General features: G+C 41.7%; 2 protein-coding genes across 3 annotated transcripts in view; one reads left to right on the top strand and one right to left on the bottom strand.

Moving 5' to 3' along the window:
- Nucleotides 1-1746, bottom strand: part of lmod1 (leiomodin 1) — a 33142-nt gene extending 31396 nt beyond the window's left edge. The window contains exon 1 of one of the 2 annotated variants that reach the window (XM_062979716.1): nt 1521-1746. In XM_062979716.1, the coding sequence (XP_062835786.1) occupies nt 1521-1620 (100 nt within the window). In that variant the 5' untranslated portion in view covers nt 1621-1746. Of the gene's footprint in view, nt 1-599; nt 892-1520 lie in introns of those variants that run through there. The other variant, XM_008109930.3, reaches the window with a different exon arrangement.
- A 400-nt stretch (nt 1747-2146) lies between these two features.
- Nucleotides 2147-23614, top strand: timm17a (translocase of inner mitochondrial membrane 17A). Its single transcript, XM_003220463.4, has 6 exons — nt 2147-2279; nt 12038-12137; nt 13759-13822; nt 15829-15957; nt 16609-16719; nt 19149-23614. Exons 1-6 carry the CDS (start codon nt 2254-2256, stop codon nt 19217-19219), a joined length of 501 nt encoding a protein of 166 aa, XP_003220511.1. The 5' UTR covers nt 2147-2253; the 3' UTR covers nt 19220-23614.
- Nucleotides 23615-24148: the final 534 nt, after the last annotated feature.

Here is a 24148-nt window from a genome sequence, read left to right as displayed (position 1 = left end):
TTGTGTCCTCTTTTTAATCTCTGCTCTATGTATTTTACTAGGAACATAAGGAACCCCCGGTGGAGTAGTGGATTAAAGCCTCGTGACTTGAAGGTTGGGTTACTGACCTGAAGGCTGCCAGGTTCAAATCCCACCTGGGGAGAGCTCCCTCTATCAGCTCCAGCTCCATGCAGGGACATGAGAAAAGCCTCCCACAAGGATGGTAAAAACATCAAAACATCCGGGCGTCCCCTGGGCAACTTGCAGACGGCCAATTCTCTCACTCCAGAAGCATCTCAAGTTACTCCTGACATGAAAAAACAAACAAACTAGGAACATGTCTTAATATTTAGGGTGAATGTGTGTTTCAGCAGTGTTGTACCCCATCCCCAAATTGTGAGGAGGGCAAGAAATAATAATAATAATAATAATTATATGTACCTTTTATAAAAATACATATATATATATATATATATAATCTTTACAATGTTTATGTATTTATGCTGTAATCCATCTTGAGCCACGAGGAGAGGCAGGTAAGAAATAAAATTATTATTATTATTATTATTATTATTAGGCAGCAAAACAAAATTAGATGGGCTGTAGTTGTCCTCTTTTACCTGTTATTGCAGAGACAGAACTGAAATACTGCTTGTAATGTTTGTTGTTTCCCATTTTCTCTGTTTGCCTTTCACATATGTTCACGGCTGCATGGTATACGGTAGACTCCTGCAGAGGTGAGAGGATCCCTCTTGCTCTTTGCTGAACATAGCATTTGTTGGATTTTCTCGGTGGATCTGTAGATAGTGTGTAGGTTGTGCTTCTTCATCAGTTTCACTATGCTGTCAGTGGTTCCCTTGATGTATGGTAAGGGGAATATGTGCCCCATCTTCTGGCAACCTCTGTCACTGCATGGCATCGCCTTGCCTGTCCCTTTCCATGCACCTCAGATGCGCTAGAATAGGGCTTCTTAAAAAACCTTTCCACTCAGCACCCCTTTCTACCTGAGCCATTTTTGTGCAGCCCCAGGTATATACCCTGTTTCCCCAAAAATAAGACATCCCCGAAAAATAAGACCTAGTAGAAGTTTTGCTGAATTGCTAAATATAAGGCCTCCCCCGAAAGTAAGACCTAGCAAAGTTTTTGTTTGGAAGCATGCCCAGCGCCTGCCAAACAGAACACCAGAGCATTCAGGATTGGTAAATGTACATACCAGTTGTACATGGAAATAATGGTAGTAACAAGAAATTCTTGATAGGATTCACAGTTTGTCTGGTTATGCTGGTTTGTGATGAGAACTACTGTACAGTATATAATAAATGATCATTTTTTTGTTCAACAATAAATGGAAAAATAAAACATCCCCTGAAAATAAGACCTAGCACATCTTTGGGAGCAAAAATTAATATAAGACACTGTCTTATTTTCGGGGAAACACAGTAGATAAATAAAATAGGAGTAATATATATCTGTGGAATGTTCAGGGTGGGATAGAGAACTCTTGTCTGTTTGAGGCAAGTGTGAATATTGCAATTGATTACCTTGATTAGCATTGAATAGCCTTGCAGCTTCAAAGCTTGGTTGCTTCCTGCGTGGGGAAATCCTTTGTTGGGAGGTGTTAGCTGGCCCTGATTGATTCATGTCTGGATTTCCCGTTTTCTGAGTGTTGTTCTTTATTTACTGTGCTGATTTTAGGTTTTGTTTTTTTTTAAAAAAAATACTGGTAGTCAGATTTTGTTCATTTTCATGTTTCCCTCTTTTCCGTTGAAATTCTCCACATGCTTGTGGATTTCAATGGCTTCGCTATGTAATCTGACATGGTGGTTGTTAGAGTGGTCCAGAAATCCACGTGGAACATGTCCATACAGCTCGGAAAACTCACAGCAACCTTGTGATTCTGGTCATGAAAGCCTTCAACAACACATCTTCACTTCACCTGCCAGCATCTTCCTCAGTCTGCAGCATTACAGCTGTTACAAATACAAGGCTTCGCTATTGATCTTGGAGGCCTAACCAAGCAACATTTCCACACGAGCCTTGACTTTATCCTGCAACTACTTCGCCTCCAGAAGCCAAATTTCTTGTTAGTTTCCATTTCTCCACAAGACAGACGCATCACTCTACAAATTTCTTCTATCTATGCGCCCAGGGCTTTCTCCCTCGGGCCCGCCTCTATCTTTCAGGGCGGCCAATCAGGATGGCACCGGGAGAGATTGACGTCAAGGCCGGGGATCACGTGACCCGCGTGTGTTGAGTTGAAGCCGGGGATCCAAGATGGAGGAGTACGCGCGGGAGCCTTGGTGAGATGCTGCTGCTGCTGCTGTTTTTCCTTGGCCTCTCTCCTCTTTCGGGCGGGAGAGGGAGAGGGAGGCGAAGGGGAGCCGTGGGATGGCGAGCAGCGTTTCCCCCTCCTTCCCTGGCCCACTCTCTCCTCTCACTGTGAGGCCAGAAGTGACCTTGTGCCGGGCGAAGGAGGGTCAGGCGCTCCTCATGGGACGCTTGGCTCTCCTCTGGGCTCCAGGGCCTTGGGCCTCCTCTCGGTAACGAATGACTGGTCGGCCTCTTTGAGTACCTGTAGAATGGCATCACTTTCACTGTCATGGCTCCATGCTAGGGACTCCTGGGATTTGTAGTTCGGTGAGGCAGCACCTTTCTTTGGCAGAGAAGGCTAAAGGCCTTGCACAATCACAGCGCCTAGGATTACATAGCATTGAGACATGTGGGTCGGTTCTACATCCCTTATGCGGTAATATCCAAAATGCCCCAGGATTGTCCCAATGGGAGGCTGAGGCAATGTCAAACTTTGTTTCATGTGTTGTCGAAGGCTTTCATGGCCGGGATCACAGGGTTGTGGCATGGATAAACTAGGAAAGGAATATATATCTATATATATAAAAGAGTGATGGCATCACGGCAATTCACAAAACAACAAAAGTACAGGCCCCCCAACCTCAAAATTTGACAACACAACCCATCATCCACGCCTCAAGGTTGATACAAGAAAAATAAAGTCCTAATTAGAGGGAGAGCAATAATTTTTTTTATCCAATTGCTGCCAGTTTAGAGGGCTAATCTCTTCCCACTTGGTTGCCTAGCAACCAAGGGACAGCCAGGTTTCAGTTAGGGGACAGGCAGATTTAGGCCTCATTTAGACTTCTTCCACAGATTATCTAATTTGCACTGGATTATATGGCAGTGTAGACTCAAGGCCCTTCCACACAGCTATATAACCCATTTATAATCTTATATTATCTGCTTTGCACTGGATTATCTTGACTCCACACTGCCATATAATCCACTTCAGTGTGCATTTTATACAGCTGTGAAGAAGGGGCCTCATATAATCCAGTTCTAAGCAGATAATTTAAGATTATCAATATACAGCAGAGTCTCACTTATCCAACGTAAACAGGCCGGCAGGATAAGTGAATATGTTGGATAATAAGAAGGGATTCAGGAAAAGCCAATTAAACATCAAATTAGGTAATCGTTATACAAATTAAGCACCAAAACATCATATTATACAACAAATTTGACAGAAAAAGTAGTTCCATGCGCAGTAATGCTATGTAGTATTTACAGTAGAGTCTCACTTATCCAACACTCGCTTATCCAACGTTCTGGATTATCCAACGCATTTTTGTAGTCAATGCTTTCAATATATTGTGATATTTTGGTGCTAAATTCATAAATACAGTAATTACTATATAGCATTACTGTGTACTGAACTACTTTTTCTGACAAATTTGTTGTCTAACATGATGTTTTGGTGCTTAATTTGTAAAATCATAACTTAATTTGATGTTTAATAGGGTTATCCTTAATTCCTCATTATCCAACATATTCGCTTATCCAACGTTCTGCCGGCCCATTTATGTTGGATAAGTGAGAGACTACTGTACTGTATTTACAAATTTACCACTAAAATATCACAATGAATTTAAAACACTGACTACAAAAACATTGATTATGAAAAGGCAGACTGCGTTGGATAATCCAGAACATTGTATAAGCGAATGTTGGATAAGTGAGATTCTTCTTTAATATGAAATAATTACTGGGATAGAATCATAGAATCATAGAATCATAGAATAGTAGAGTTGGAAGAGACCACATGGGCCATCTAGTCCAACCCCCTGCCAAGAAGCAGGAAATCGCATTCAAAGCACCCCCGACAGATGGCCATCCAGCCTCTGCTTAAAAGCCTCCAAGGAAGGAGCCTCCACCACAGCCCCGGGGAGAGAGTTCCACTGTCGAACAGCTCTCACAGTGAGGAAGTTCTTCCTGATGTTCAGGTGGAATCTCCTTTCCTGTATTTTGAAGCCATTGTTCCGTGTCCTAGTCTGCAGGGCAGCAGAAAACAAGCTTGCTCCCTCTTCCCTATGACTTCCCTTCACATATTTGTACATGGCTATCATGTCTCCTCTCAGCCTTCTCTTCTGCAGGCTAAACATGCCCAGCTCTTTAAGCCGCTCCTCATAGGGCTTGTTCTCCAGACCCTTAATCATTTTAGTCGCCCTCCTCTGGACGCTTTCCAGCTTGTCAACATCTCCCTTCAACTGTGGTGCCCAAAATTGGACACAGTATTCCAGGTGTGGTCTGACCAAGGCAGAATAGAGGGGGAGCATAACTTCCCTGGATCTAGACGCTATTCCCCTATTGATGCAGGCCAGAATCCCATTGGCTTTTTTAGCAGCCGCATCACATTGTTGGCTCATGTTTAACTTGTTGTCCACGAGGACTCCAAGGTCTTTTTCGCACACACTGCTGTCAAGCCAGGCGTCCCCCATTCTGTATCTTTGATTTCCATTTTTTCTGCCGAAGTGAAGTATCTTGCATTTGTCCCTGTTGAACTTCATTTTGTTAGTTTTGGCCCATCTCTCTAGTCTGTCAAGATCGTTTTGAATTCTGCTCCTGTCTTCTGGAGTGTTAGCTATCCCTCCCAGTTTTGTGTCGTCTGCAAACTTGATGATCGTGCCTTCTAACCCTTCGTCTAAGTCGTTAATAAAGATGTTGAACAGAACCGGGCCCAGGACGGAGCCCTGCGGCACTCCACTTGTCACTTCTTTCCATGATGAAGACGACGCATTGGTGAGCACCCTTTGGGTTCGTTCGCTTAGCCAATTACAGATCCACCTAACCGTAGTTTTGTCTAGCCCACATTTTACTAGTTTCCTTGCCAGAAGGTCGTGGGGGACTTTGTCGAAGGCCTTACTGAAATCCAGGTAGGCTACATCCACAGCATTCCCTGTATCGACCCAACTCGTAACTCTATCGAAAAAAGAGATCAGATTAGTCTGGCATGACTTGTTTTTGGTAAATCCGTGTTGACTATTAGCAATGACCGCATTTGTTTCTAAGTGTTCGCAGACCACTTCCTTAATGATCTTTTTCAGAATTTTGCCTGGTATTGATGTGAGGCTGACCGGACGGTAATTGTTTGGGTCGTTCTTTTTTCCCTTCTTGAAGATAGGGACCACATTCGCCCTCCTCCAATCTGCTGGGACTTCTCCCGTTCTCCAAGAACTCTCGAAGATAATTGCCAGTGGTTCTGAAATAACTTCCGCTAGTTCCTTCAGTACTCTTGGGTGTAGCTGATCTGGCCCTGGGGACTTGAATTCGTTTAGAGAGGCCAAGTGTTCCTGGACAACTTGTTTCCCTATTTGGGGTTGGATTTCCCCCAATCCTTCGTCCATTCCGTGTTGCTGAGGTTGAAGATGGCTTTCTTTTTCTGAGAAGACCGAGGCAAAGAAGGCATTAAGTAGTTCTGCCTTTTCCCTGTCCCCTGTCGCCATCACCCCATCTTCTCCTTGCAATGGCCCTATCGCCTCCTTTTTCTTCCTTTTTCTACCAACGTAAGCAAAAAAGCCTTTTTTGTTGTTTTTTATGTCCCTGGCAAGCCTGAGCTCATTTTGCGCTTTAGCCTTGCGAACCTTTTCCCTACAGGTGTTGGCTATACGTTTGAATTCTTCTTTGGTGATTTCTCCCCTTTTCCACTTCTTGTGCATGTCACTTTTGAGCTTTAGCTCAGTTAGAAGTTCTTTGGACATCCATTCTGGCTTCTTTGCACTTGTCTTATTTTTCTTCTTTGTTGACACTGTTTGCATTTGCGCCTTGAGTATTTCACTTTTGAAAAACTCCCATCCATCCTTAACTCCCTTGTTTTTTAATATCGGCGTCCATGGAATGCCGCTCAGTAATTCCTTCATTTTTTGGAAGTCAGCTCTCTTAAAGTCCAGAATGCGTGTTCGACTTGTCTTAGTTTCAGCATTCCTTTGTATTGCAAACTGCAGGAGCACATGGTCACTTGCCCCTAAGGATCCAACCACTTCAACTGTATTGATCAGGTCTTCCACATTTGTTAAGATTAGATCAAGAGTTGCTGATCCCCTTGTTGCCTCTTCTACCTTCTGGACCATAAAATTATCTGCAAGGCAAGTGAGGAATTTGTTGGACTTTGTACTCTTGGCTGAGTTTGTTTTCCAGCAGATATCGGGATAATTGAAATCGCCCATGACTACTATATCTCTTCTTTGTGCCTGTTTGGTCAGCTGTTGACAGAAGGCTTCATCAAGTCCTTCATCCTGACTCGGAGGTCTGTAGTAGACACCCACGACAAGATCTTTTTGAGTCCCGGTTCCCTTGATTCTTATCCAGATGCTTTCAAGCTGGTTTCCCGGATTACAGTCTTGCATTTCTTCTGCAACGTAACTGTTTTTGACATATAAAGCTACTCCCCCTCCTCTCCCCTTTGTTCTATTTCTGTGAAAGAGGTTATAGCCCTCAATGGTTAAATTCCAGTGATGGGAGTCATCCCACCAGGTTTCAGTGATGCCTATGACATCGTATGTGTGGTGCTGTGCTAGGAGTTGGAGTTCGTCTTGCTTATTTCCCATGCTCTGAGCATTAGTGTAAAGACATGTAAGCCCCTGTGACCTCCCCTCGAACTGTTTATTTGGGATTATTGTGCTCTCTGTACTTGGTCCTTGCTGTGTTTGTGCAGCCCTCCGTTTAGCCTTTCGGCGGTTCCCTGTGGTCGTGGGTAATATAGTGTTCGCCAGGCTGTTGTTCCCCTCCCCCAGTGGATCTAGTTTAAAGTGCGCCTGATGAGGTTTGTGAGTCTGTGTGCAAAAAGATGTTTTCCTACTTGTGTGAGATGCACCCCATCGCTTGCCAGTAGTCCATCCTCTTGGAAGAGTAGACCATGGTCAAGGAAGCCAAAATGCTCCTCTTGACACCATTTTCTGAGCCAGTTATTGACCTGTACTATTTTTCCGGCCCTTGTAGAGCCGTGTCCTACAACAGGGAGGAGGGATGAAAAGATCACATGTACATTATACAGTTTTAGCTTTGTTCCCAGAGCTCGAAAATCATTTGTGATCTTTTGAAAAGTATGCCTAGCGGTGTCATTGGTACCTACATGAATCAACATAAGGTGGGGAGGGTGATGGGGCTTTAGGAGCCTGCTGAGCCTCTGAGTGATATGGTGTATTTTTGCCCCCGGGAGGCAGCATGTTTCTCGAGCCATCCCATCCGGTCTGGAAATGATGGCTTCCGTTCCTCTAAGGAGGGAGTCACCTACTACCAAGACCTGTTTCCTTTGAGGATTGACAGGGTCCCTTTTGTGCAAGACAGTGTGTATGTCCCCTGAAGAGTGTTCCTGTTGAAGTGAATCATGTAGGTGTAAAGTGTTGTCCTCCTCCTCAACATCCCCAGTGCATTCATCAATGACAATCCATTGAGATACATCCGAGAGCCCATTACTCTCCCAAGGATGTTCCTGTTGCTCCTGGTCTATGATTGGGGATGGAGCATTTGCATGATTACATAAGTGTGACTGTGGTGATGCACTGTCCCCGTCAGGGCTATCCCCTGCGCATTGATCCAGGGTGGTCCACTGAGTGGTATCTAAGAAACTGTGGTCCTCCACAAGATGTGTTTCCTGATTGTATGTTAATGATGTAAGAATTTCAAATCTGTTGTGTAAATGCAGCTGAGCAGAGGAGTTCTGCGGAGGCTGCCTGGTCCTGCGTCTCCTTCTATGGGTGACCTCCTTCCAAGCCTGAGGGTTGTCTACCTTTGAGTTTATCTCCCCATAAGGTTCCTGATCATGGTCTTGGTGGTGTTGGTGTGATGCAGGCTGCTGATCTACAGCAGCGTGTTGTGCAGTGTCCAAGAAGAGCTCGAGTGCCTGAATGTCCTTAAGGGTCTTAATACGGTGCTCGAGCTGTTGGATCCTCTGCTCCATCAGAGTCATCTGTTTGCATTTGGAGCAGATGTAGTTGTCTAGTTTTTGTGTGAAAAAGCGGAACATGCCACAGCTGGTGCATGTGATGGGAATGTTTTGCTTTTGTTGCATCTCTTGGCGAGCGTGGTGGCCAAGTGGGATCTTTGTACAGTTAAGTAATATGCACGCACTTTATGTGCAAACTGCAACAAACCACCTCTTTGTGTATTTGTTTATGTTGCTTTGTTTCCTGTATGTACTGCAAAGGATAGTTAGTAAAGGTGCCTGGCAAATAAAGCTTTCCCAGAAACTTAATTAACAGGGGACAATGCCTGCTGTCAATCAACTTAAGTACCTGGCTCTCTTTCAACACAACAGTCACACAACAGTTAGACTTTGACCACAGGAGCCAAGCCCACACTCAGTTTAAAATCTTAGCCAAATCTTAGCCAAATCCTACCTGAAGCCAGGGAGCAAAAATGTCCTCCTGCTGCCTCTGCTTCTGCGAGAACCAACTGCCCTTCTGGGATCAGGCTCTGGCAGAAACTCACACTGGCAAATAAAGCTTTCCCAGAAACTCAATTAACAGGGGACAATGCCTGCTGTCAATCAACTTAAGTACCTGGCTCTCTTTCAACACAACAGTCACACAACAGTTAGACTTTGACCACAGGAGCCAAGCCCACACTCAGTTTAAAATCTTAGCCAAATCTTAGCCAAATCCTACCTGAAGCCAGGGAGCAAAAATGTCCTCCTGCTGCCTCTGCTTCTGCGAGAACCAACTGCCCTTCTGCGATCAGGCTCTGGCAGAAACTCACACTGGCAAATAAAGCTTTCCCAGAAACTCAATTAACAGGGGACAATGCCTGCTGTCAGTCAACTTAAGTACCTGGCTCTCTTTCAACACAACAGTCACACAACAGTTAGACTTTGACCACAGGAGCCAAGCCCACACTCAGTTTAAAATCTTAGCCAAATCTTAGCCAAATCCTACCTGAAGCCAGGGAGCAAAAATGTCCTCCTGCTGCCTCTGCTTCTGCGAGAACCAACTGCCCTTCTGCGATCAGGCTCTGGCAGAAACTCACACTGGCAAATAAAGCTTTCCCAGAAACTCAATTAACAGGGGACAATGCCTGCTGTCAATCAACTTAAGTACCTGGCTCTCTTTCAACACAACAGTCACACAACAGTTAGACTTTGACCACAGGAGCCAATAATGCAGAACAATATAATCTCTAAAACCAGGACAGTAAATAAACAGGGGAATTCCACACAGGAAACAATCGGGGCCAGCTAACACCTCCCAACAAAGTATTCCCATCATCAAAGTCTGGCAAATCCTGTTTTCTCAGGGCCACAGACAGTAGAAGCACATAAAATATCGCAAACAACAGCACTCTGAAAACAAGGGAATTCCAGACAGGAAACAATCAGGGCCAGCTAACACCTCCCAACAAAAAATTCACTCAGGGAGGAAACAGCCAGGCTTTAAAGCTGCAAGGCCATTACATCCTAATCATTTTTCCTAATTGCAGCATTCATACTTGCCTCCAACAAACAAAAAAAACCAATCAGAAATATTGTATATTCACAACCTTTAGGAAATAATATCCCCTGATGGCGCAGCGTGTTAAAGCGCTGAGCTGCTGAACTTCTGGACCGAAAGGCCACAGGTTTGAATTGGGGGAGCGGAGAGAGCCCCCACTGTTAGCCCCAGCTTCTGCCAACCCAGAAGTTCGAAAACATGCAAATGTGAGTGCATCAATAGGTACTGCTCCGGCGGGAAGGTAACGCCGCTCCATGTAGTCATCCCACATGACCTTGGAGGAGTCTATGGACAACGCCGGCTCTTCGGCTTAGAAATGGAGATGAGCACCAACCTCCAGAGTCAGACACGACTGGACTTAATGTCTGGGGAAAACGTTGACCCTTGACCTTAACTACCACCAATTCCTCAATACTTTATTTCCCATACCACCATACTTCGCCACAGCAACGCGTGGCCGGGCACAGCTAGTATATATATATATATATTCCTTTCCTTGCCTAGTTTATCCATGCCACACAGCCTCTGAGGATGCTTGCCATAGATGTGGGCAAAACGTCAGGAGAGAATTCTTCTGAAACATGGCCACACAGCCCGAAAGACATACAACAAAACTTTGTTTCATTTACAAAAATTATTTATAGTTTGTGTATTACCTTCAGGCTATGTGTATTAGTCTAAACCAGGCATGGGCAAACTTTGGCCCTCCAGGTGTTTTGGACTTCAACTCCCACCATTCCTAACAGCCTCAGGCTCTTTCCTTTTCCTTAAGCAGCTGAGGGGGGAAAGGAAGGGGCCTGAGGCTGTTCGGAATGGTGGGAGTTGAAGTCCAAAACACCTGGAGCGAAGGCCAAGTTTGCCCATGCCTGGTCTAAACATAAATGAATTTCTTCCATTTAAATTGTATACCTCCTTTGGGATACCTCATTATGCATGTGTATGCATAACCAGGTATTCTGGAATCCAAGGATGTTTCTACACCAGTGGTTCTCAACCTGTGGGTCCCCAGATGTTTTGTTCTTCAACTCCCAGAAATCATAACAGCTGGTAAACTGGCTGGGATTGCTGGGAGTTGTAGGCCAAAACACCTGGGGACCTACAGGTTGAGAACCACTGTTCTACACTGTACAATTAATGCAGTTTGACACCACTTTAACTGCCATGGCTCAATGCTGTCCAGTTGTGCTGTTAATCAAATGTAATAAATAAATTGATTGTCATTTAAAAAAAAAATGCTTCGTAGATTCCTGGCATGCTTTTGGGTCCAACCATAGGAAGGAAAAGGGGTTGCACCTGTACCTTGAGAAGGCAGACTTGGCCATGGTAGTCCATGCTCTCGTTACATCTCAAATAGACTACTGCAATGCGCTCTACATCAGGTTGCCTTTGAAGACTGTTCGGAAGCTTAAAGTGGTCCAATGGGTAGTAGCCAGATTCCTCACTGGGGTGGTGTACAAGGAGCATAGAACACCCCCCCCCCCCCCCCGTTACATCAGCTCCACCAGCTGCCAGTCTGCTACTGAGCACAATTAAAAGCCTATAAAGCCCTAAACCAGTTCTCAACCTGGTGTTTTTGGCCTACAATTTCCAGAAATCCCAGCCAGTTTACCAGCTATTAGGATTTCTGAGAGTTGAAGGCCAAAAACATCTGGGGACTGCAGGTTGAGAACCAATATCCTAAGTGGTGCAGGCCCAGCTTACCTTTCCGAACACATCTCCCTCTGTGATCCACCTCGGAGGTTAAGATCTATCAGGGAGGCCCTGCTCTCTCTCCCACCGCCATCACAAGTGCGATTGGTGGGGACAAGAGATAGGGCTTTCTCAGCGGTGCCCCCCTTGCTTGTGGAACTCCCTCTCCAGAGAAATTAGAGCAACTCCCTCCGGACCTTCATAAAAAAAAGTTAAAATGTGACTTTAGGACTTGTAACCTGCAGTGCAATTAAAGAAATGTGGAATAGTGTAATGATAATTAGAACGACTACGGAATACGACTTTGGATTATGTGATTTTAATTATGGTGGTAGTTTTCTTTGTTTTTAATGTTGAGATGTTTTAACTAGTTACTCTAATTTATTGTGATTTTATCGTATATATGTTTATGGCATAAAATTTGTGCCTTTTTTGTAAGGCCACTCTGAGTCCCCTACAGGGTGAGAAGGGCGGGATATAAATGTGGTAAATAAATAAAATAAATTGTGTTACAAAATAAAATGTTATCAGTTTGTTTACTCTGATAAATTTCTAATACTGGGTCCATTAAAGTGTGTCTTCATTCATTCATGTAGCCCATGGAGAATAGTGGATGACTGTGGTGGTGCTTTCACAATGGGAGCTATTGGTGGTGGCATCTTTCAAGCCATTAAAGGATTCAGAAACGCTCCGGTGGTGAGTTAAAATGATTACTTGTTAACAAGATTATATGTATGCAATGTTTTCAGTGATTCAAGGCGGAAAGATTTATTTATTTATTTATTTACAGTATTTATATTCCGCCCTTCTCACCCCGAAGGGGACTCAGGGCGGATCACATTATAACACACATAGGGCAAACATTCAATGCCCATAAACACATCAAACAGAGACTGAGAGACACACGCAGAGGCAAGTTAACCTTCTTCTGAGGGGATGTTCGATTCTGGCCACAGGGGGGAGCAGCTGCTTCATCATCCACACTGACGGCACTTCCTCATTCCAGGTCGTAAATTAGTTAATCTTGCCTCCCCACTTTATAAGTGGTACCTTATCTCCTACTTGATAGATGCAACTATCTTTCGGGTTGCTAGGTCAGCAACGAGCAGGGGCTATTTTTTATTTTTAATTGACGGGTGCTCACCCCGCCACGGGCTGGCCTCGAACTCATGACCTCATGGTCAGAGTGATTTAAGGCAGCTGCTCAACAGCTGCGCCACAGCCCGGCCCCTAAGAAAAAACTTCATATAGATTCTTTAACAAACCTACTGCTACATATTGTGTTACTAAAGGATAAGAAAGCATTTCGGAGAGAAAATTGAGCAAATGTTAAGCAACACTTATCTTCTGCTCAAATATATGAACAATAAATTTATGGGTAACACTTATTTTTAATCCCATTGAGCTATGAAATTGTTTAAACAAGAAAGCATTCAGACAGATAACTAAGACACAGAGTGACAGAATCAAACTACAAGCAAAGAGATTCCATCTAAACATTGGGAAAAACTTCCTGTTTGACAGTAGCGTGTGCTGCCTCAAAGTGTGGTAGTGTCTCCTTCTCTGGAGGTTTTTCAACCTGTTGGGAATGCTTTGATTGTTTTTTCTTGCATGACATGGGGTTAGGCTGGGTGGCCCTTGTGGTCTCATACAATTCTGAATCTATGATTCTATGAGAAAATGAAAAGGAATAACCTCATCTTATATGGGTTTCAGATTAAACAAAGAGAACAATAAATCTAGTAACTCTTTGATAGAGTGGATTTTCTAGTCCATATTCATGCAAGACAGTCTTCCTTGCAATGTCAAACATGCAAGGATGTGGAACATCTCTTGAGTGGAGTGTTGTTATTTGCTGTTACATTGACCTTGATGTATGGTGACATACAAATGAGAGACCTTTAATATCTCTAGTTATCAGCTGCCCTGCTCAACCTTTACAGAACTAAAGTTCAAAACAAAATGCAGAAGCTCAGTTTCAATATATGTTTTTTTCATGTCAGGAGCGACTTGAGAAACTGCAAGTTGTTCCTGGTGTGAGAGAATTGGCTGTCTGCAAGGATATTGCACAGGGGACGCCCGGATGTTTGATGCTTTTACCATCCTATAGGAGGCTTCTCTCATGTCCCCGCATGGAGAGCTCATCCCGCTCCCCAGATTCATACTGCCGACCTTTCTGTCAGCAGTTCTGCCGGCACAAAGGGTTTAGCCACCGGGGGCTCTTAGTTGTAGATTAGGTTGAATGTATCCTAAATAGGATATGTAACTAGATTAACTAATTGACATTGCTCTGATTCTGTACTTTTATTTTTTGCAGGGTGTAAATTACCGATTGAGGGGTAGTTTGACAGCTATCAAAACCAGAGCACCACAGTTGGGAGGTAATTATGTTATTTCTACATTATCTTCTCTCACATCATTTTACTACTCTGAGATACAGAGAAGACTACTTTGAAAGCAATTATCTGTTTCGCTCTTTCAAAAGATACCAACTTTATGTATATGTGGTAGGAATGGGGGCAATAGTAGTGAGTGTGAAAAAGTAGGAGCAGCAATGTTCTTAAGAGAAAACTTAGGAAGAATCTTGCTGGAGCTGACAACAGACTGATTCTGTTATACAGTGGCCAAGCACTTTGCCATGGAATGTCCATAAACTAGGATATCAGTGCATTCCTGTTCATGTGACACAGCAAAGGAATATATAGACATTGGCTTTAATACTATATGTGGTAAATAGTCAGCATGACTAATTTTGTCCACCTTCTCTTAATGTGTCCTGTTCCCTTGTAAATTAAATAGTCAACCATCACTACACGGTATGGTAACAACTTCTACAGTTGAACAATGTGTTGTGTAAGGGACTACTTCCTTTTGTCTATCTTAAAGTTCTCATATGCAGTTTCAGTAGATGTTTAGAAAAACAGGCATTATAGAGATATAGTAAAACCTCGGTAAACCGAGGCCCGGTAAACCGATCCACTGGATTATCTGAGGGGCCGCTGCCCCCCCTCCCCCTCTCCTCCCAAAGGAGCCCTCACCCCTTGGAAGGAGCCCACGAGCACCGCTGCCTAGCAGCGCTCGTGGGCTGCTTCCCAAGGGGCGAGGGCTAGGCCTAGGGAAGTAGGCCACGAACGCTGCTGCAGCAGCGATCGCGGGCCGCTTCCTCTGGCCTCTCCCCTCGCGAGAAGGAGCTCCTTCGCGTGAGAGGAGAAAGAGGTGGAACGCTTCCCTCTCCTCTCGCGAGAAGGAGCTCCTTCTCGCAAGAGGAGAGGGGGAGGCAGGAGGAAGCGGCCTGCGATCGTGGCCTGCTTCCCTGGGTCCAAGCGCCGAGCAAAGGGAGAAAACTTCTCCCTTCGCCCGGCGCTTGGGCCTTTAGGGAAGCATGAGGTATGTCACTAAGCAGCAGCATGTCTCGCGCTTCCCTGGGTCCAAGCACCAGGTAAAGGGAGAAAACTTCTCCCTTTGCCCGGTGCTTGGGCCTTTAGGGTAGCACGAGGCATGTCGCTAAGCAGCAGCATGCCTCGCGCTTCCCTGGGTCCATGCGCCTGCCGGAGGGAGGGCCTGCCGGAGAGAGAAGTTTCCTCCCTCCACTAGGCACCTGGGCCTACAATTGGGTTATCCGATTAATCCGGGTAACCCGAGTTTGGGTCCGCCCGTTTAAATTGGATAACCGGGGTTCTACTGCATATAAAATTATGGTATGGAGAAATTAGATAATTTTTTTCTCTCATAACCTAGGCCCTATTTGAGGAGTTACAATTTAGATTGTAAATTGCATGCTGATCTTAAAATGTCAGTGTCTATATAAATAGAAATTGGGAAAGCAGCATGAGTGAGAATACGGCCTTAAAGAGATGGGGAAAAGAGCAATGAAAGCAACCTGCCACTGTTAGGGACCTAGTGCGAAAGCAATGACTTGAGGTGAGAAGCCCCTCTTGTTGTGATGAGGTGTGGAAGTAGCACTCCCACATCATTATCTCCCCCAGCCCAAAACAGAGAAAGAAAGCCCTGTCTTCTTTTTCACTTTTCTCTTTTTGGCCCAAGTGATGTTCAACAGCAATGTTGAAGAGCCCAAAGAATGTGGTGTGCCTGCCATTTTGGGTATTTGAGCTGAAACAGAGTGGTGGTTCTGATATTTAATAGGGGATTACTATCGTTTTTCTGTCTTGTGAGAGCTTTGAGTATGTGCCCATTAAAAATGGCTGCTGCCACTCTGCTCTCCAGTCTCCCAAAATGGCAGGGAACACAGGTCATTTCTAGCATTGACCTCTGGATATGTTGGCCCAGGTTTTTATTTGTCAGTGTTTTTCAACTTATATATATATATGGTACTGGTTATAGTTTGGTCGACAGTTCTAAGTTCTAAAGAACCTTCTCTTTCAAACAGGTAGCTTTGCTGTCTGGGGTGGTCTCTTCTCCATGATTGACTGTAGTATGGTGAAAGCAAGAGGAAAAGAAGATCCTTGGAACTCCATCACCAGTGGAGCCCTGACTGGCGCCATATTAGCTGCCAGAAGTAAGGACGTGATTGAAAAATAAAACTTTTTAAAAAAGAACTTCCTTCAGAATCAATGCTCTATTTAAGTATGTCAAATCATTGAAATACTGGAAAACTATCTGTGCTAAATCTCCTAGTTTATATTTCTGATTATTCTTTGCCACTGTATTGAATGTATTATGAAATCTGTAATATATAATAACTATAGCAGGATTGCATCTGAGACAGGTGACCCTAAAATGAATCTGTTAAAGGGTTTTTTGGGGCAAAATTTATGCATGAGTTTCCATGGCTGAGTGGGGATTGAAACCCTTATCTCAGAGACATGGCCAGTGCTCAGATGATTACACCACATTGGCTCTTTCAAACTGTATAGCTTTATAGATTCACCCAGGACCATATGCATAGTAAACCTGTTATTTTGAAAATTAGTGGTGGGGGGAAATGCACTGCATCAGTCTCATTTGACTTAAGGCTTGTTTTTATGTTTGTGGTGACCTCCATCACCCACAAATTGCTTTTTGGGGGAAATGAAAAATATTTGTGGGTTAGAAGGAGTCTTTTATTGACCATCTATTTGATATTCTTAACAATTTGTTTAATGAAATGATCTATAACCTGGGACATTTATAATTTTTAAGCCACATTTTTCTGTTTTACTTCTTTCAGATGGGCCCGTTGCCATGTTTGGGTCAGCAGCTATGGGAGGAATTCTTTTGGCTTTAATTGAAGGAGCAGGTATCCTATTAACAAGGTTTGCGTCTGCACAGTTTCCAAATGGTAAGGTTACTTACAGTTCACAATGCTAAACTTAGTAATGTTTGCTTGAGGCATTACTCTAAATCATAGGCCAACTTTTGACTTGTGTTCATGTAAGTGAAGACCAGTCTAAGCCTTTAAGAAGTTTTTTTAAAGCTTTATTGTAGGAGCGAGGCTTGTGTAATGTAGAGAAGTAACTGTTACAGATCTGTTGCGGAATCTGGGATTCCAGTAATGTGATAAGCTGTTGTTTCAAAGGCATGCATGATTTCTTTCATGTAAGTGAGAAGGGCACATTGATAAAAACCTATGACTTAGAAACTGAGAGCAAACTATTCACAACATGTTTCTTGATTTTTTTGTGGTTCATTTTCCAGCAAACTTGTTGTCAAAGCTTTCTGAAAAACAGTTTTCAGACTGTGCTTACTTTTCAAAGGGATGTCCATATTGCCTTACCCAGGGAGTATATTGGACTATAGTTACTGTAATCCTTCCATGTTAGCTATATAAGCTAGGGTTGACAGGAGTTGCAGTTCAGCAACATCTGTAGGGCCTTCCTCTGCCATTACCTATGGAAATAATAACAACAGATATGAGGTCTGTTGCTCCAATACAGCAAAGGGTTTTTTTTTCAAAAACATGTTCTATATATATCTCAAAATTTGATATTTTACTGTGAAATATATTACCTGTTTTATTTAGATTGTTAGTTTGTTGTTTACAAATTCATACATCTGCCATGTTCACCTGAGCATAGATGAAAAAATGCAGTGCCTTCCCAGTTTTAATCTCAGATCCCTCAGTTTATTTACCCAAACTGCTAGGAGCTTCAAAATCTAATTTTCCACCAAGATTCTGCTTTTTTTTGTTTTCAATGAATGATACTGTCAATCATTTAACAAAGTATCTTCAATATTTTCTAGGATCTGGAGGCTTGCCGATTGGTCCATGTTTTGAGTTTTTGCCCCCCTTAGTAAAAAAAAAACTGTATAGTTCCAAACACATTTTTGTTTTTTATTTTATTTTCATGTCAAGGCAATGAGGCAAATGGCAAATTATTCTCTGCTTGGAGGCCAATACTAAAATAGTACTATTTCGGTACCAAATCAAAATATGGGGGTTTTAAAAATCAAAATCTTTGTGCCTAATTGATGTTGTCCAATTTGTGCATGTCTGTGGTTGTTAATAATCTTAAAATGTTTTTCCTAGTTTGTAATGAATAATTTAATATATTTTCAGTCTTTTAAAAGTGACGTTATTGTAAGCCTCCAAGATCTTTGGATATAGGGCTTTGTATAAATATTTAATCGTCCACACCTAATACTTGGGATTGTGCTGGGGAATAGACTGGTAGCCAGTAAAGCTGTTGAAAGGGGACAGATATATATTCATTTTAGTAGCCAGATAGTAAGCTGAAAGTACTACCATATATTTAAGCAATCCTGTTTCTGTTTCTATTTAGTTGGTATTCAAGGGAATAAAGTCCTGTTGTTATTTTCCAAAAGTAGGACATATTTCTGCCCATAGCCACATTCTCAAACTCCTGCTAGAGAATCTTGCTAAGTTTCCAACTGCACTTGATAATGTTTCATGGGAATCTTAAATATTTCATGTAGCCCTGTTTAACTGTTCATGATTAAAACTAATGGAGTCCTTGTGAAAATTAAAACTACTAGAAAATGGATAGGGTTGTTGCGTGTTTTCTGGGCTGTATGGCCATGTTCCAGAAGTATTCTCTTCTGACGTTTCGCCCACATCTATGGTAGGCATCCTCAGAGGTTGTGGGCGAAACGTCAGGAGAGAATACTTCTGGAACATGGCCATACAGCCCTGAAAACACACAACAACCTTGTGATTCTGGCCATGAAAGCCTTCGACATCACAGAAATTGATATTTAGGAGTTGGTGCCACTGAGTTTGCATTGGATTGGATTTCATTCAGAAGTATTATTATTAAAAAACAGGAAGTCATTTGGGGACACTACATTTTAAAAATTGTCTCCCTCAAAACATGACAAACATTGAACAAGTTATATATTGATGTATCCATTGAGTTGTCAAGTTCGATTTTGGGAACATGACTTGGACTTTGGCATTAATTCCCAAATTATAGGCCAGAATCCTTCAGTGTACCTCAAGAGGACTACCAGTATTAGTGATATGCGAGAAAAACTTTAAGGTTTATGGAAACATAAACTGTGAAGCATCCTTGTGCCTCATCCTGGGCTTGCTGCTTTGGCTCCCAGCACTTTAGTCATCCTTAATATCTCCTTCAGAATTTGTGTGCTACTGGAAGTAGCACTGACTTATCCCTCAATCTGTTGCTGGTCTTGTAATGAGTTCTCAAAACACATTTATAGAATAAGCTGTAAATAATTGAAATGTGTACTCATAAAATATATCTGTTGCGACATGCTTCATGTTTGACATACTGTTATTTTTATTTACAGGACCTCAGTTTTCAGAAGACGCCTCTCAGTTACAACCCTCTCCATTTGGTGACTATAGGCAGTATCAATGATCATTAGTCATTGTTTTTCCTTTTCTGCATCATTGGACAAGCAAGTTGCAGCATCACTTGAAGACTTTTCCTTGCATCCATGCACCTCGATGTCTCTGTATTTTTCACAATATTTAAATTATGAATTGTCGCACTTCGTAATTGTAATGTGGATATGAGATGCCTGAAAAACTCCTTAGTTATGCCTTTTCTTAAGAGGACCAAGCAATGTATTGTTACAGAAAGACCTGAAACTGTGGCCTTTACAGTATAATTGCTGTTATCAATTTAAGGAATGGAATAACAATACAGTATCAGAGCTTCCCGCCCCTGCATCATATAATAGTGTGCCATTGAAGCCGGCTGTGTTCTGTTTTATAATAGATGAGTGTAGAGGAGACTCGCAATGAGTTATGAGACTGAGTTATTAAAATAATTATATTGCTCTAATTTTATCACTTGAAGGGTGATTGTTTTGGCATAAGCTGCTGTGGAAGTCCCAACCAGTTATAAAGGCAGCCTTCGGTTTCTTTATTGAAGGATTTGAGTTTCTTCAGAGTTGCACTTGGAGAGAATGCTGCTTAGTTTAATGTGTGACCATTTTGACTCCTTAAAATTAGATCTTTTATGTAAATTCAGAAATAATGAAAGGGAATGTTGACAATCTGATGGCGTAATTCACTCCTATAAAAATCTGTTACTCATAAACTTGACACATCTGCAGAACAAACATATTCTCCCCAAAGGTGATATATGTCTTTAATCTTCATCTGTCTGAAGAAACCTTTTCATCCTTGAATATGAATTAGTATTATATTTGTACTTGTTCAAATAGGGGTGGGCAACTATGGTGAACCCAGGAGTAGTTGTTGTTTCTTGCCCTTAGGACCATACAGATTATGTTAATTGGGGGCAGCAGAGTGGCTTAATATACAAGCTGGTTCTTCAAAACCAGAAATGGACTGCCAAACTATTTTAGATCAGTTTTCAGGGGACCTTGCATTGTTTGTGCAGGAAAAAAAAGAATCTACATCAGTTGAGAGCTGTTCAAATGGCCTTGGGTAGGTACCACTTTGCCTAACTCTGCTGTAAATGAAAAATATTATGTTGTCGAAGGCTTTCATGGCCGGGATCACAGGGTTGTATGTCTTTCGGGCTGTGTGGCCATGTTCCAGAAGTATTCTCTCCTGACCTTTCACCCACATCTATGGCAGACATCCTCAGAGGATGCCTGCCATAGATGTGGGTGAAACATCAGGAGAGAATACTTCTGGAACATGGCCACACAGCCCGAAAGACATACAACAACCCTGAAAAATATTACTTTGAAAATATTTAGCGCTATTATAATGGAGAATTGGTAGAGCATAGGTACGATAGCTAATCCACATGTTTGGTTATACCATGTTTAAATTTTTGATCATTTTATATTTGGATAAAACATAGGTACTGTTTGTTTACAACCTATGTGATTGAAATTTACTTGCCGTTGCGTTGGCAGTTTATTAGGTACCTGAACCAAAAAAGAGTGATGCTCATATTTGCACATTTCCTGGTTCAACATAAAATACTTGCAGAATTTAGTAACGCTGAAATTAAAATCCAGTCCTCCAGTGTCACCTGCTGCTAATTTTTCTATTTTTAAGAGCAAGAGAAAACTGAACCAATACCGTGGGCCTCCTGTCTAGTTTTGGGGTGGCGAATCTGAATAAAACAACTTGAAACTGTATATGGAAGGTGCTAAAGTTGGATGCTTCTCCGCTTTAGAGCACTGATGCTGGCTTTCTGTGTGGGAAGAATAATGTATTAAGTGATGGAAATTGCTGTACTCTGATGTTGTATATCTGAGTAAGAATTCAACTTTAGTTTTGCATGGAAGATTTATATGCCAACAACACAATGGGATTTAGTTACCTGGGAAAGATCTGTTTTAGGATAAGCTGTTCATTATATGTAGCTTAATTTTATAAGTACATAGGGTGATCTTTGGCATTCTTTCCTATAAGGATGCATGTTCCATCACTAAATTACTAATTAAATTTTTCAACAACTGTTTCAATTAGAATGCATGGTAAGAATTCGTGTCCTTGTGGAAGTATGATGGTACAGTATATACATTGTTTTTTATAATAGAATCATGGAAAAAAGCAGAGTAGCATATAGGGAAGTGGGGGCAATTTGAAAGGCAAGCTGATGTCTTAACCTCAGGAAACCTTGGAGGACAACATTCCCTGCAAAAGGAATATATATTTCTGCTTCCAAATACTCTCTTGGAGCTTGGGGGCATTTTTGTCACACTTCTGGGGTTTTCCTGGGCCAATTTGGGCCCAGGAAAATAATTTAAAAGCCAGAAGACCTTGCCTGGGCCAGATGTAGCTTGTAGAATCAAAAGATTGTGAAATAAATTCTCCCTTTTTAAAATGGGTGGGCACTATAATGAACACTTCAAATTTTGAGTCTTACATGTTAGTGTTTAAGAAATATATTTATAGATCACAAAAATGTGGTGTTCAAACATTGAAACCAGCCCAGTTTATTAAAAGGTTAATATTATTAACCAATAGTAAAGGCATTGTAAGAGATAAAAAGACATATATGTTTTAAAATATTTTCTAAAGCAGCCAGAGAGATTAGATGATCTTCAAGAAAAGGCAGTTATATTTATGTTTAAAATATATCATTTTATACTGCTAGGATAAGTGTCAGAAATCTATGTAGATCTATTTTCAAGCTTTCTTTTTTGATATGCTTACTGCATACAACTTCGCTAATTAAAAAAACTGGACAAAAGTTAATTGTTCTTAATGTATCTTTTTCATTATAAAAAGATTCAACTATTGAACAATCAGATGTCTTCTACTTGACTTATCTAATAGATGTATCATATTAATCCAGCTATAATGTACTTTGTTCCATCTGCCAGATTTCTTTAAAATTAATTTTCTATCGATACCACCTTTATACATATTTAATTCTACTAATGCTTATCTCTAATAGTAATCTAAAACCCTACCTCACCACTTCATTAAAGTTAATAAATTTTGCATCATCACGTGCATATGTTTACTCCAAATGACTACTAATTTCAGTTTCCCTCTTAAATTGTTTTGAATCATAAAAATCCAGTTCCAAACAGGACACTAACACAGCTACTTATCTGAAAACAAATACAAGATGCTATTTATGATGGTGTCACTTCACAGTGGATCAAGGGTCTGAGTTACTCTCTTGGCTACTAAATTGAAAGGAGGAGAAGCAAAGGGAAATTAAGTCCTGATACCTAATCACTGTTCAACCAAATAAGATCAGATGCCTTTTCTTCAGATAAATCCTTGTGTTGGTTCAAACTGAATATCTCTACTGCATGGTAATAAGGCTTTCCCTTGGGAGCACTGAGGTGTAGATCAAATAGCAATCACATCGCAGCGGCTCTTTAGGCTATGCACTTTGGAAAGCTAAAGAAGCTCCTCAGAAATAATTCATTTCCAAGTCCCCCTTCCGTCCAGGTATATGCAGATCATTTCCCTGGGTGGCTGCATCAGTAGGAAAGTATTTAATTTCCCTTCCCAGTGCTGCTAGTGGTGTGATCCTGGTTCCCTTCTTCAACTGCCCTACATACTTTTCCATCCTCAAAGGGGGCTCGTATTCCTTGTGAATTATTAGCCTCTGCTGCTATGGGAGGGTGTGATGGTGCACTGCATCACATGGATTTATTTGGTTCTGTTGAGAAGCACTGAAAGCTGGAGAGCTGAATGACAACATCAAACCTGTTTCCATAATTTTGGTAAGTAAGAATCTGCTAGAAGTGGATTATGAAGAGTCTCCTTATAGTTAAGGGTTTTTTTTCATTTCATATATCATACTTCGTAGCTTGTTTCAGAGTGCATTCTTATACCCCATTAAAGCCCTATTACTTTTTAGTAGACACTTGAAACCATTGTGCCTTGTCACAAGACCTCTGGAAAGCTAAAACGCAAGGCTTAGAAATTAAAGCAAATTCAGTATGGATGTTGTTGGCACCATAAGAGAAAGGGTACAGTAAACACTTCTCAAAAGTGAAGAAAAGAAGACACTGCTAATTCTCTAAACTAATGTATATTCTTTGCAGGTATTTCTGATTAGGGTTTAAAAGGATATTGTTGATTTTTTCTTTACTGTATGGGTAATGTTTGATTACTTTAAGTCTGTATGGTTACTTATGTTGTCAGCTACTTTGGAGACATGTTTACAGGAACAATATATGTTTTTCCCAGCTCCATTCTATTATTTGGAAGATGATTCTGAAGTATATTTGTGCGGCAAAACTGTAATCCTAGACACATGTATCAGTATGTAAATGCTGCTAAACCTATCAGGACTGCTTTCTGATAAATGACTTGTGACTGTGTTTTACAATAAATATGATTTCCTCAGCCATTTTATTTTGGATAAATAAGCCATCAATTAGTGGGGATAGTGAACTGGACCTAAGTCAGGGATGCTCATCCATTTTAGTGTTGTGGTTGAAACATTTAAGAGATAGCATAGCCATGCACAAAAGTCACCACAACTTCACTCGCTACTAAGGATTGCATTTAGCAAACCCAAACAGCATTACAATGTTTATTTATTATTATTTCCCATACTTGTACCCTGCTCTTCTCACCCTGAAGGGGACTCAGGGCAGCCTCACAACAGGCAGCAATTTGATGCCAAACATACAATTCAAAAAGAACAATTACAATTAAAACCAAGTATTAAAACATAAATTATTAAAACCAATTAAAATCAAGCAAAGTTAAAATCAGTCCAAAGTCAGTTCATTAGACAATCGCTCTAAATTATTCTCATTTTTGCACTGCTACAGTTACTGCTCGAATGCTTGATCCCATAAGGATGTCTTAAGTTTTTGTTCCCTGAAAAACAGGATGGAGTGGGCTGTTCTGATTTCATTGGGAGGGAGTTGCACAG

The sequence above is a fragment of the Anolis carolinensis genome, chromosome 4 (genome assembly GCF_035594765.1).
Source record: "Anolis carolinensis isolate JA03-04 chromosome 4, rAnoCar3.1.pri, whole genome shotgun sequence".
Classification (NCBI taxonomy): domain Eukaryota; kingdom Metazoa; phylum Chordata; class Lepidosauria; order Squamata; family Dactyloidae; genus Anolis; species Anolis carolinensis.
Note: the sequence above shows the minus strand (reverse complement) of the source record. Positions and strands in the feature narration are given on the sequence as shown.

What these genes read in the sequence shown, in the direction of transcription:
- timm17a (XM_003220463.4), top strand. Translation starts at nt 2,254, where the DNA reads ATGGAGGAGTACGCGCGGGAGCCTTG. An exon ending in GATTCAGAAACGCTCCGGTG is followed by an intron (nt 12,138 to 13,758) that starts GTGAGTTAAAAT and finishes TATTTTTTGCAG; the next exon opens with GGTGTAAATTACCGATTGAG. An exon ending in CGCCATATTAGCTGCCAGAA is followed by an intron (nt 15,958 to 16,608) that starts GTAAGGACGTGA and finishes TACTTCTTTCAG; the next exon opens with ATGGGCCCGTTGCCATGTTT.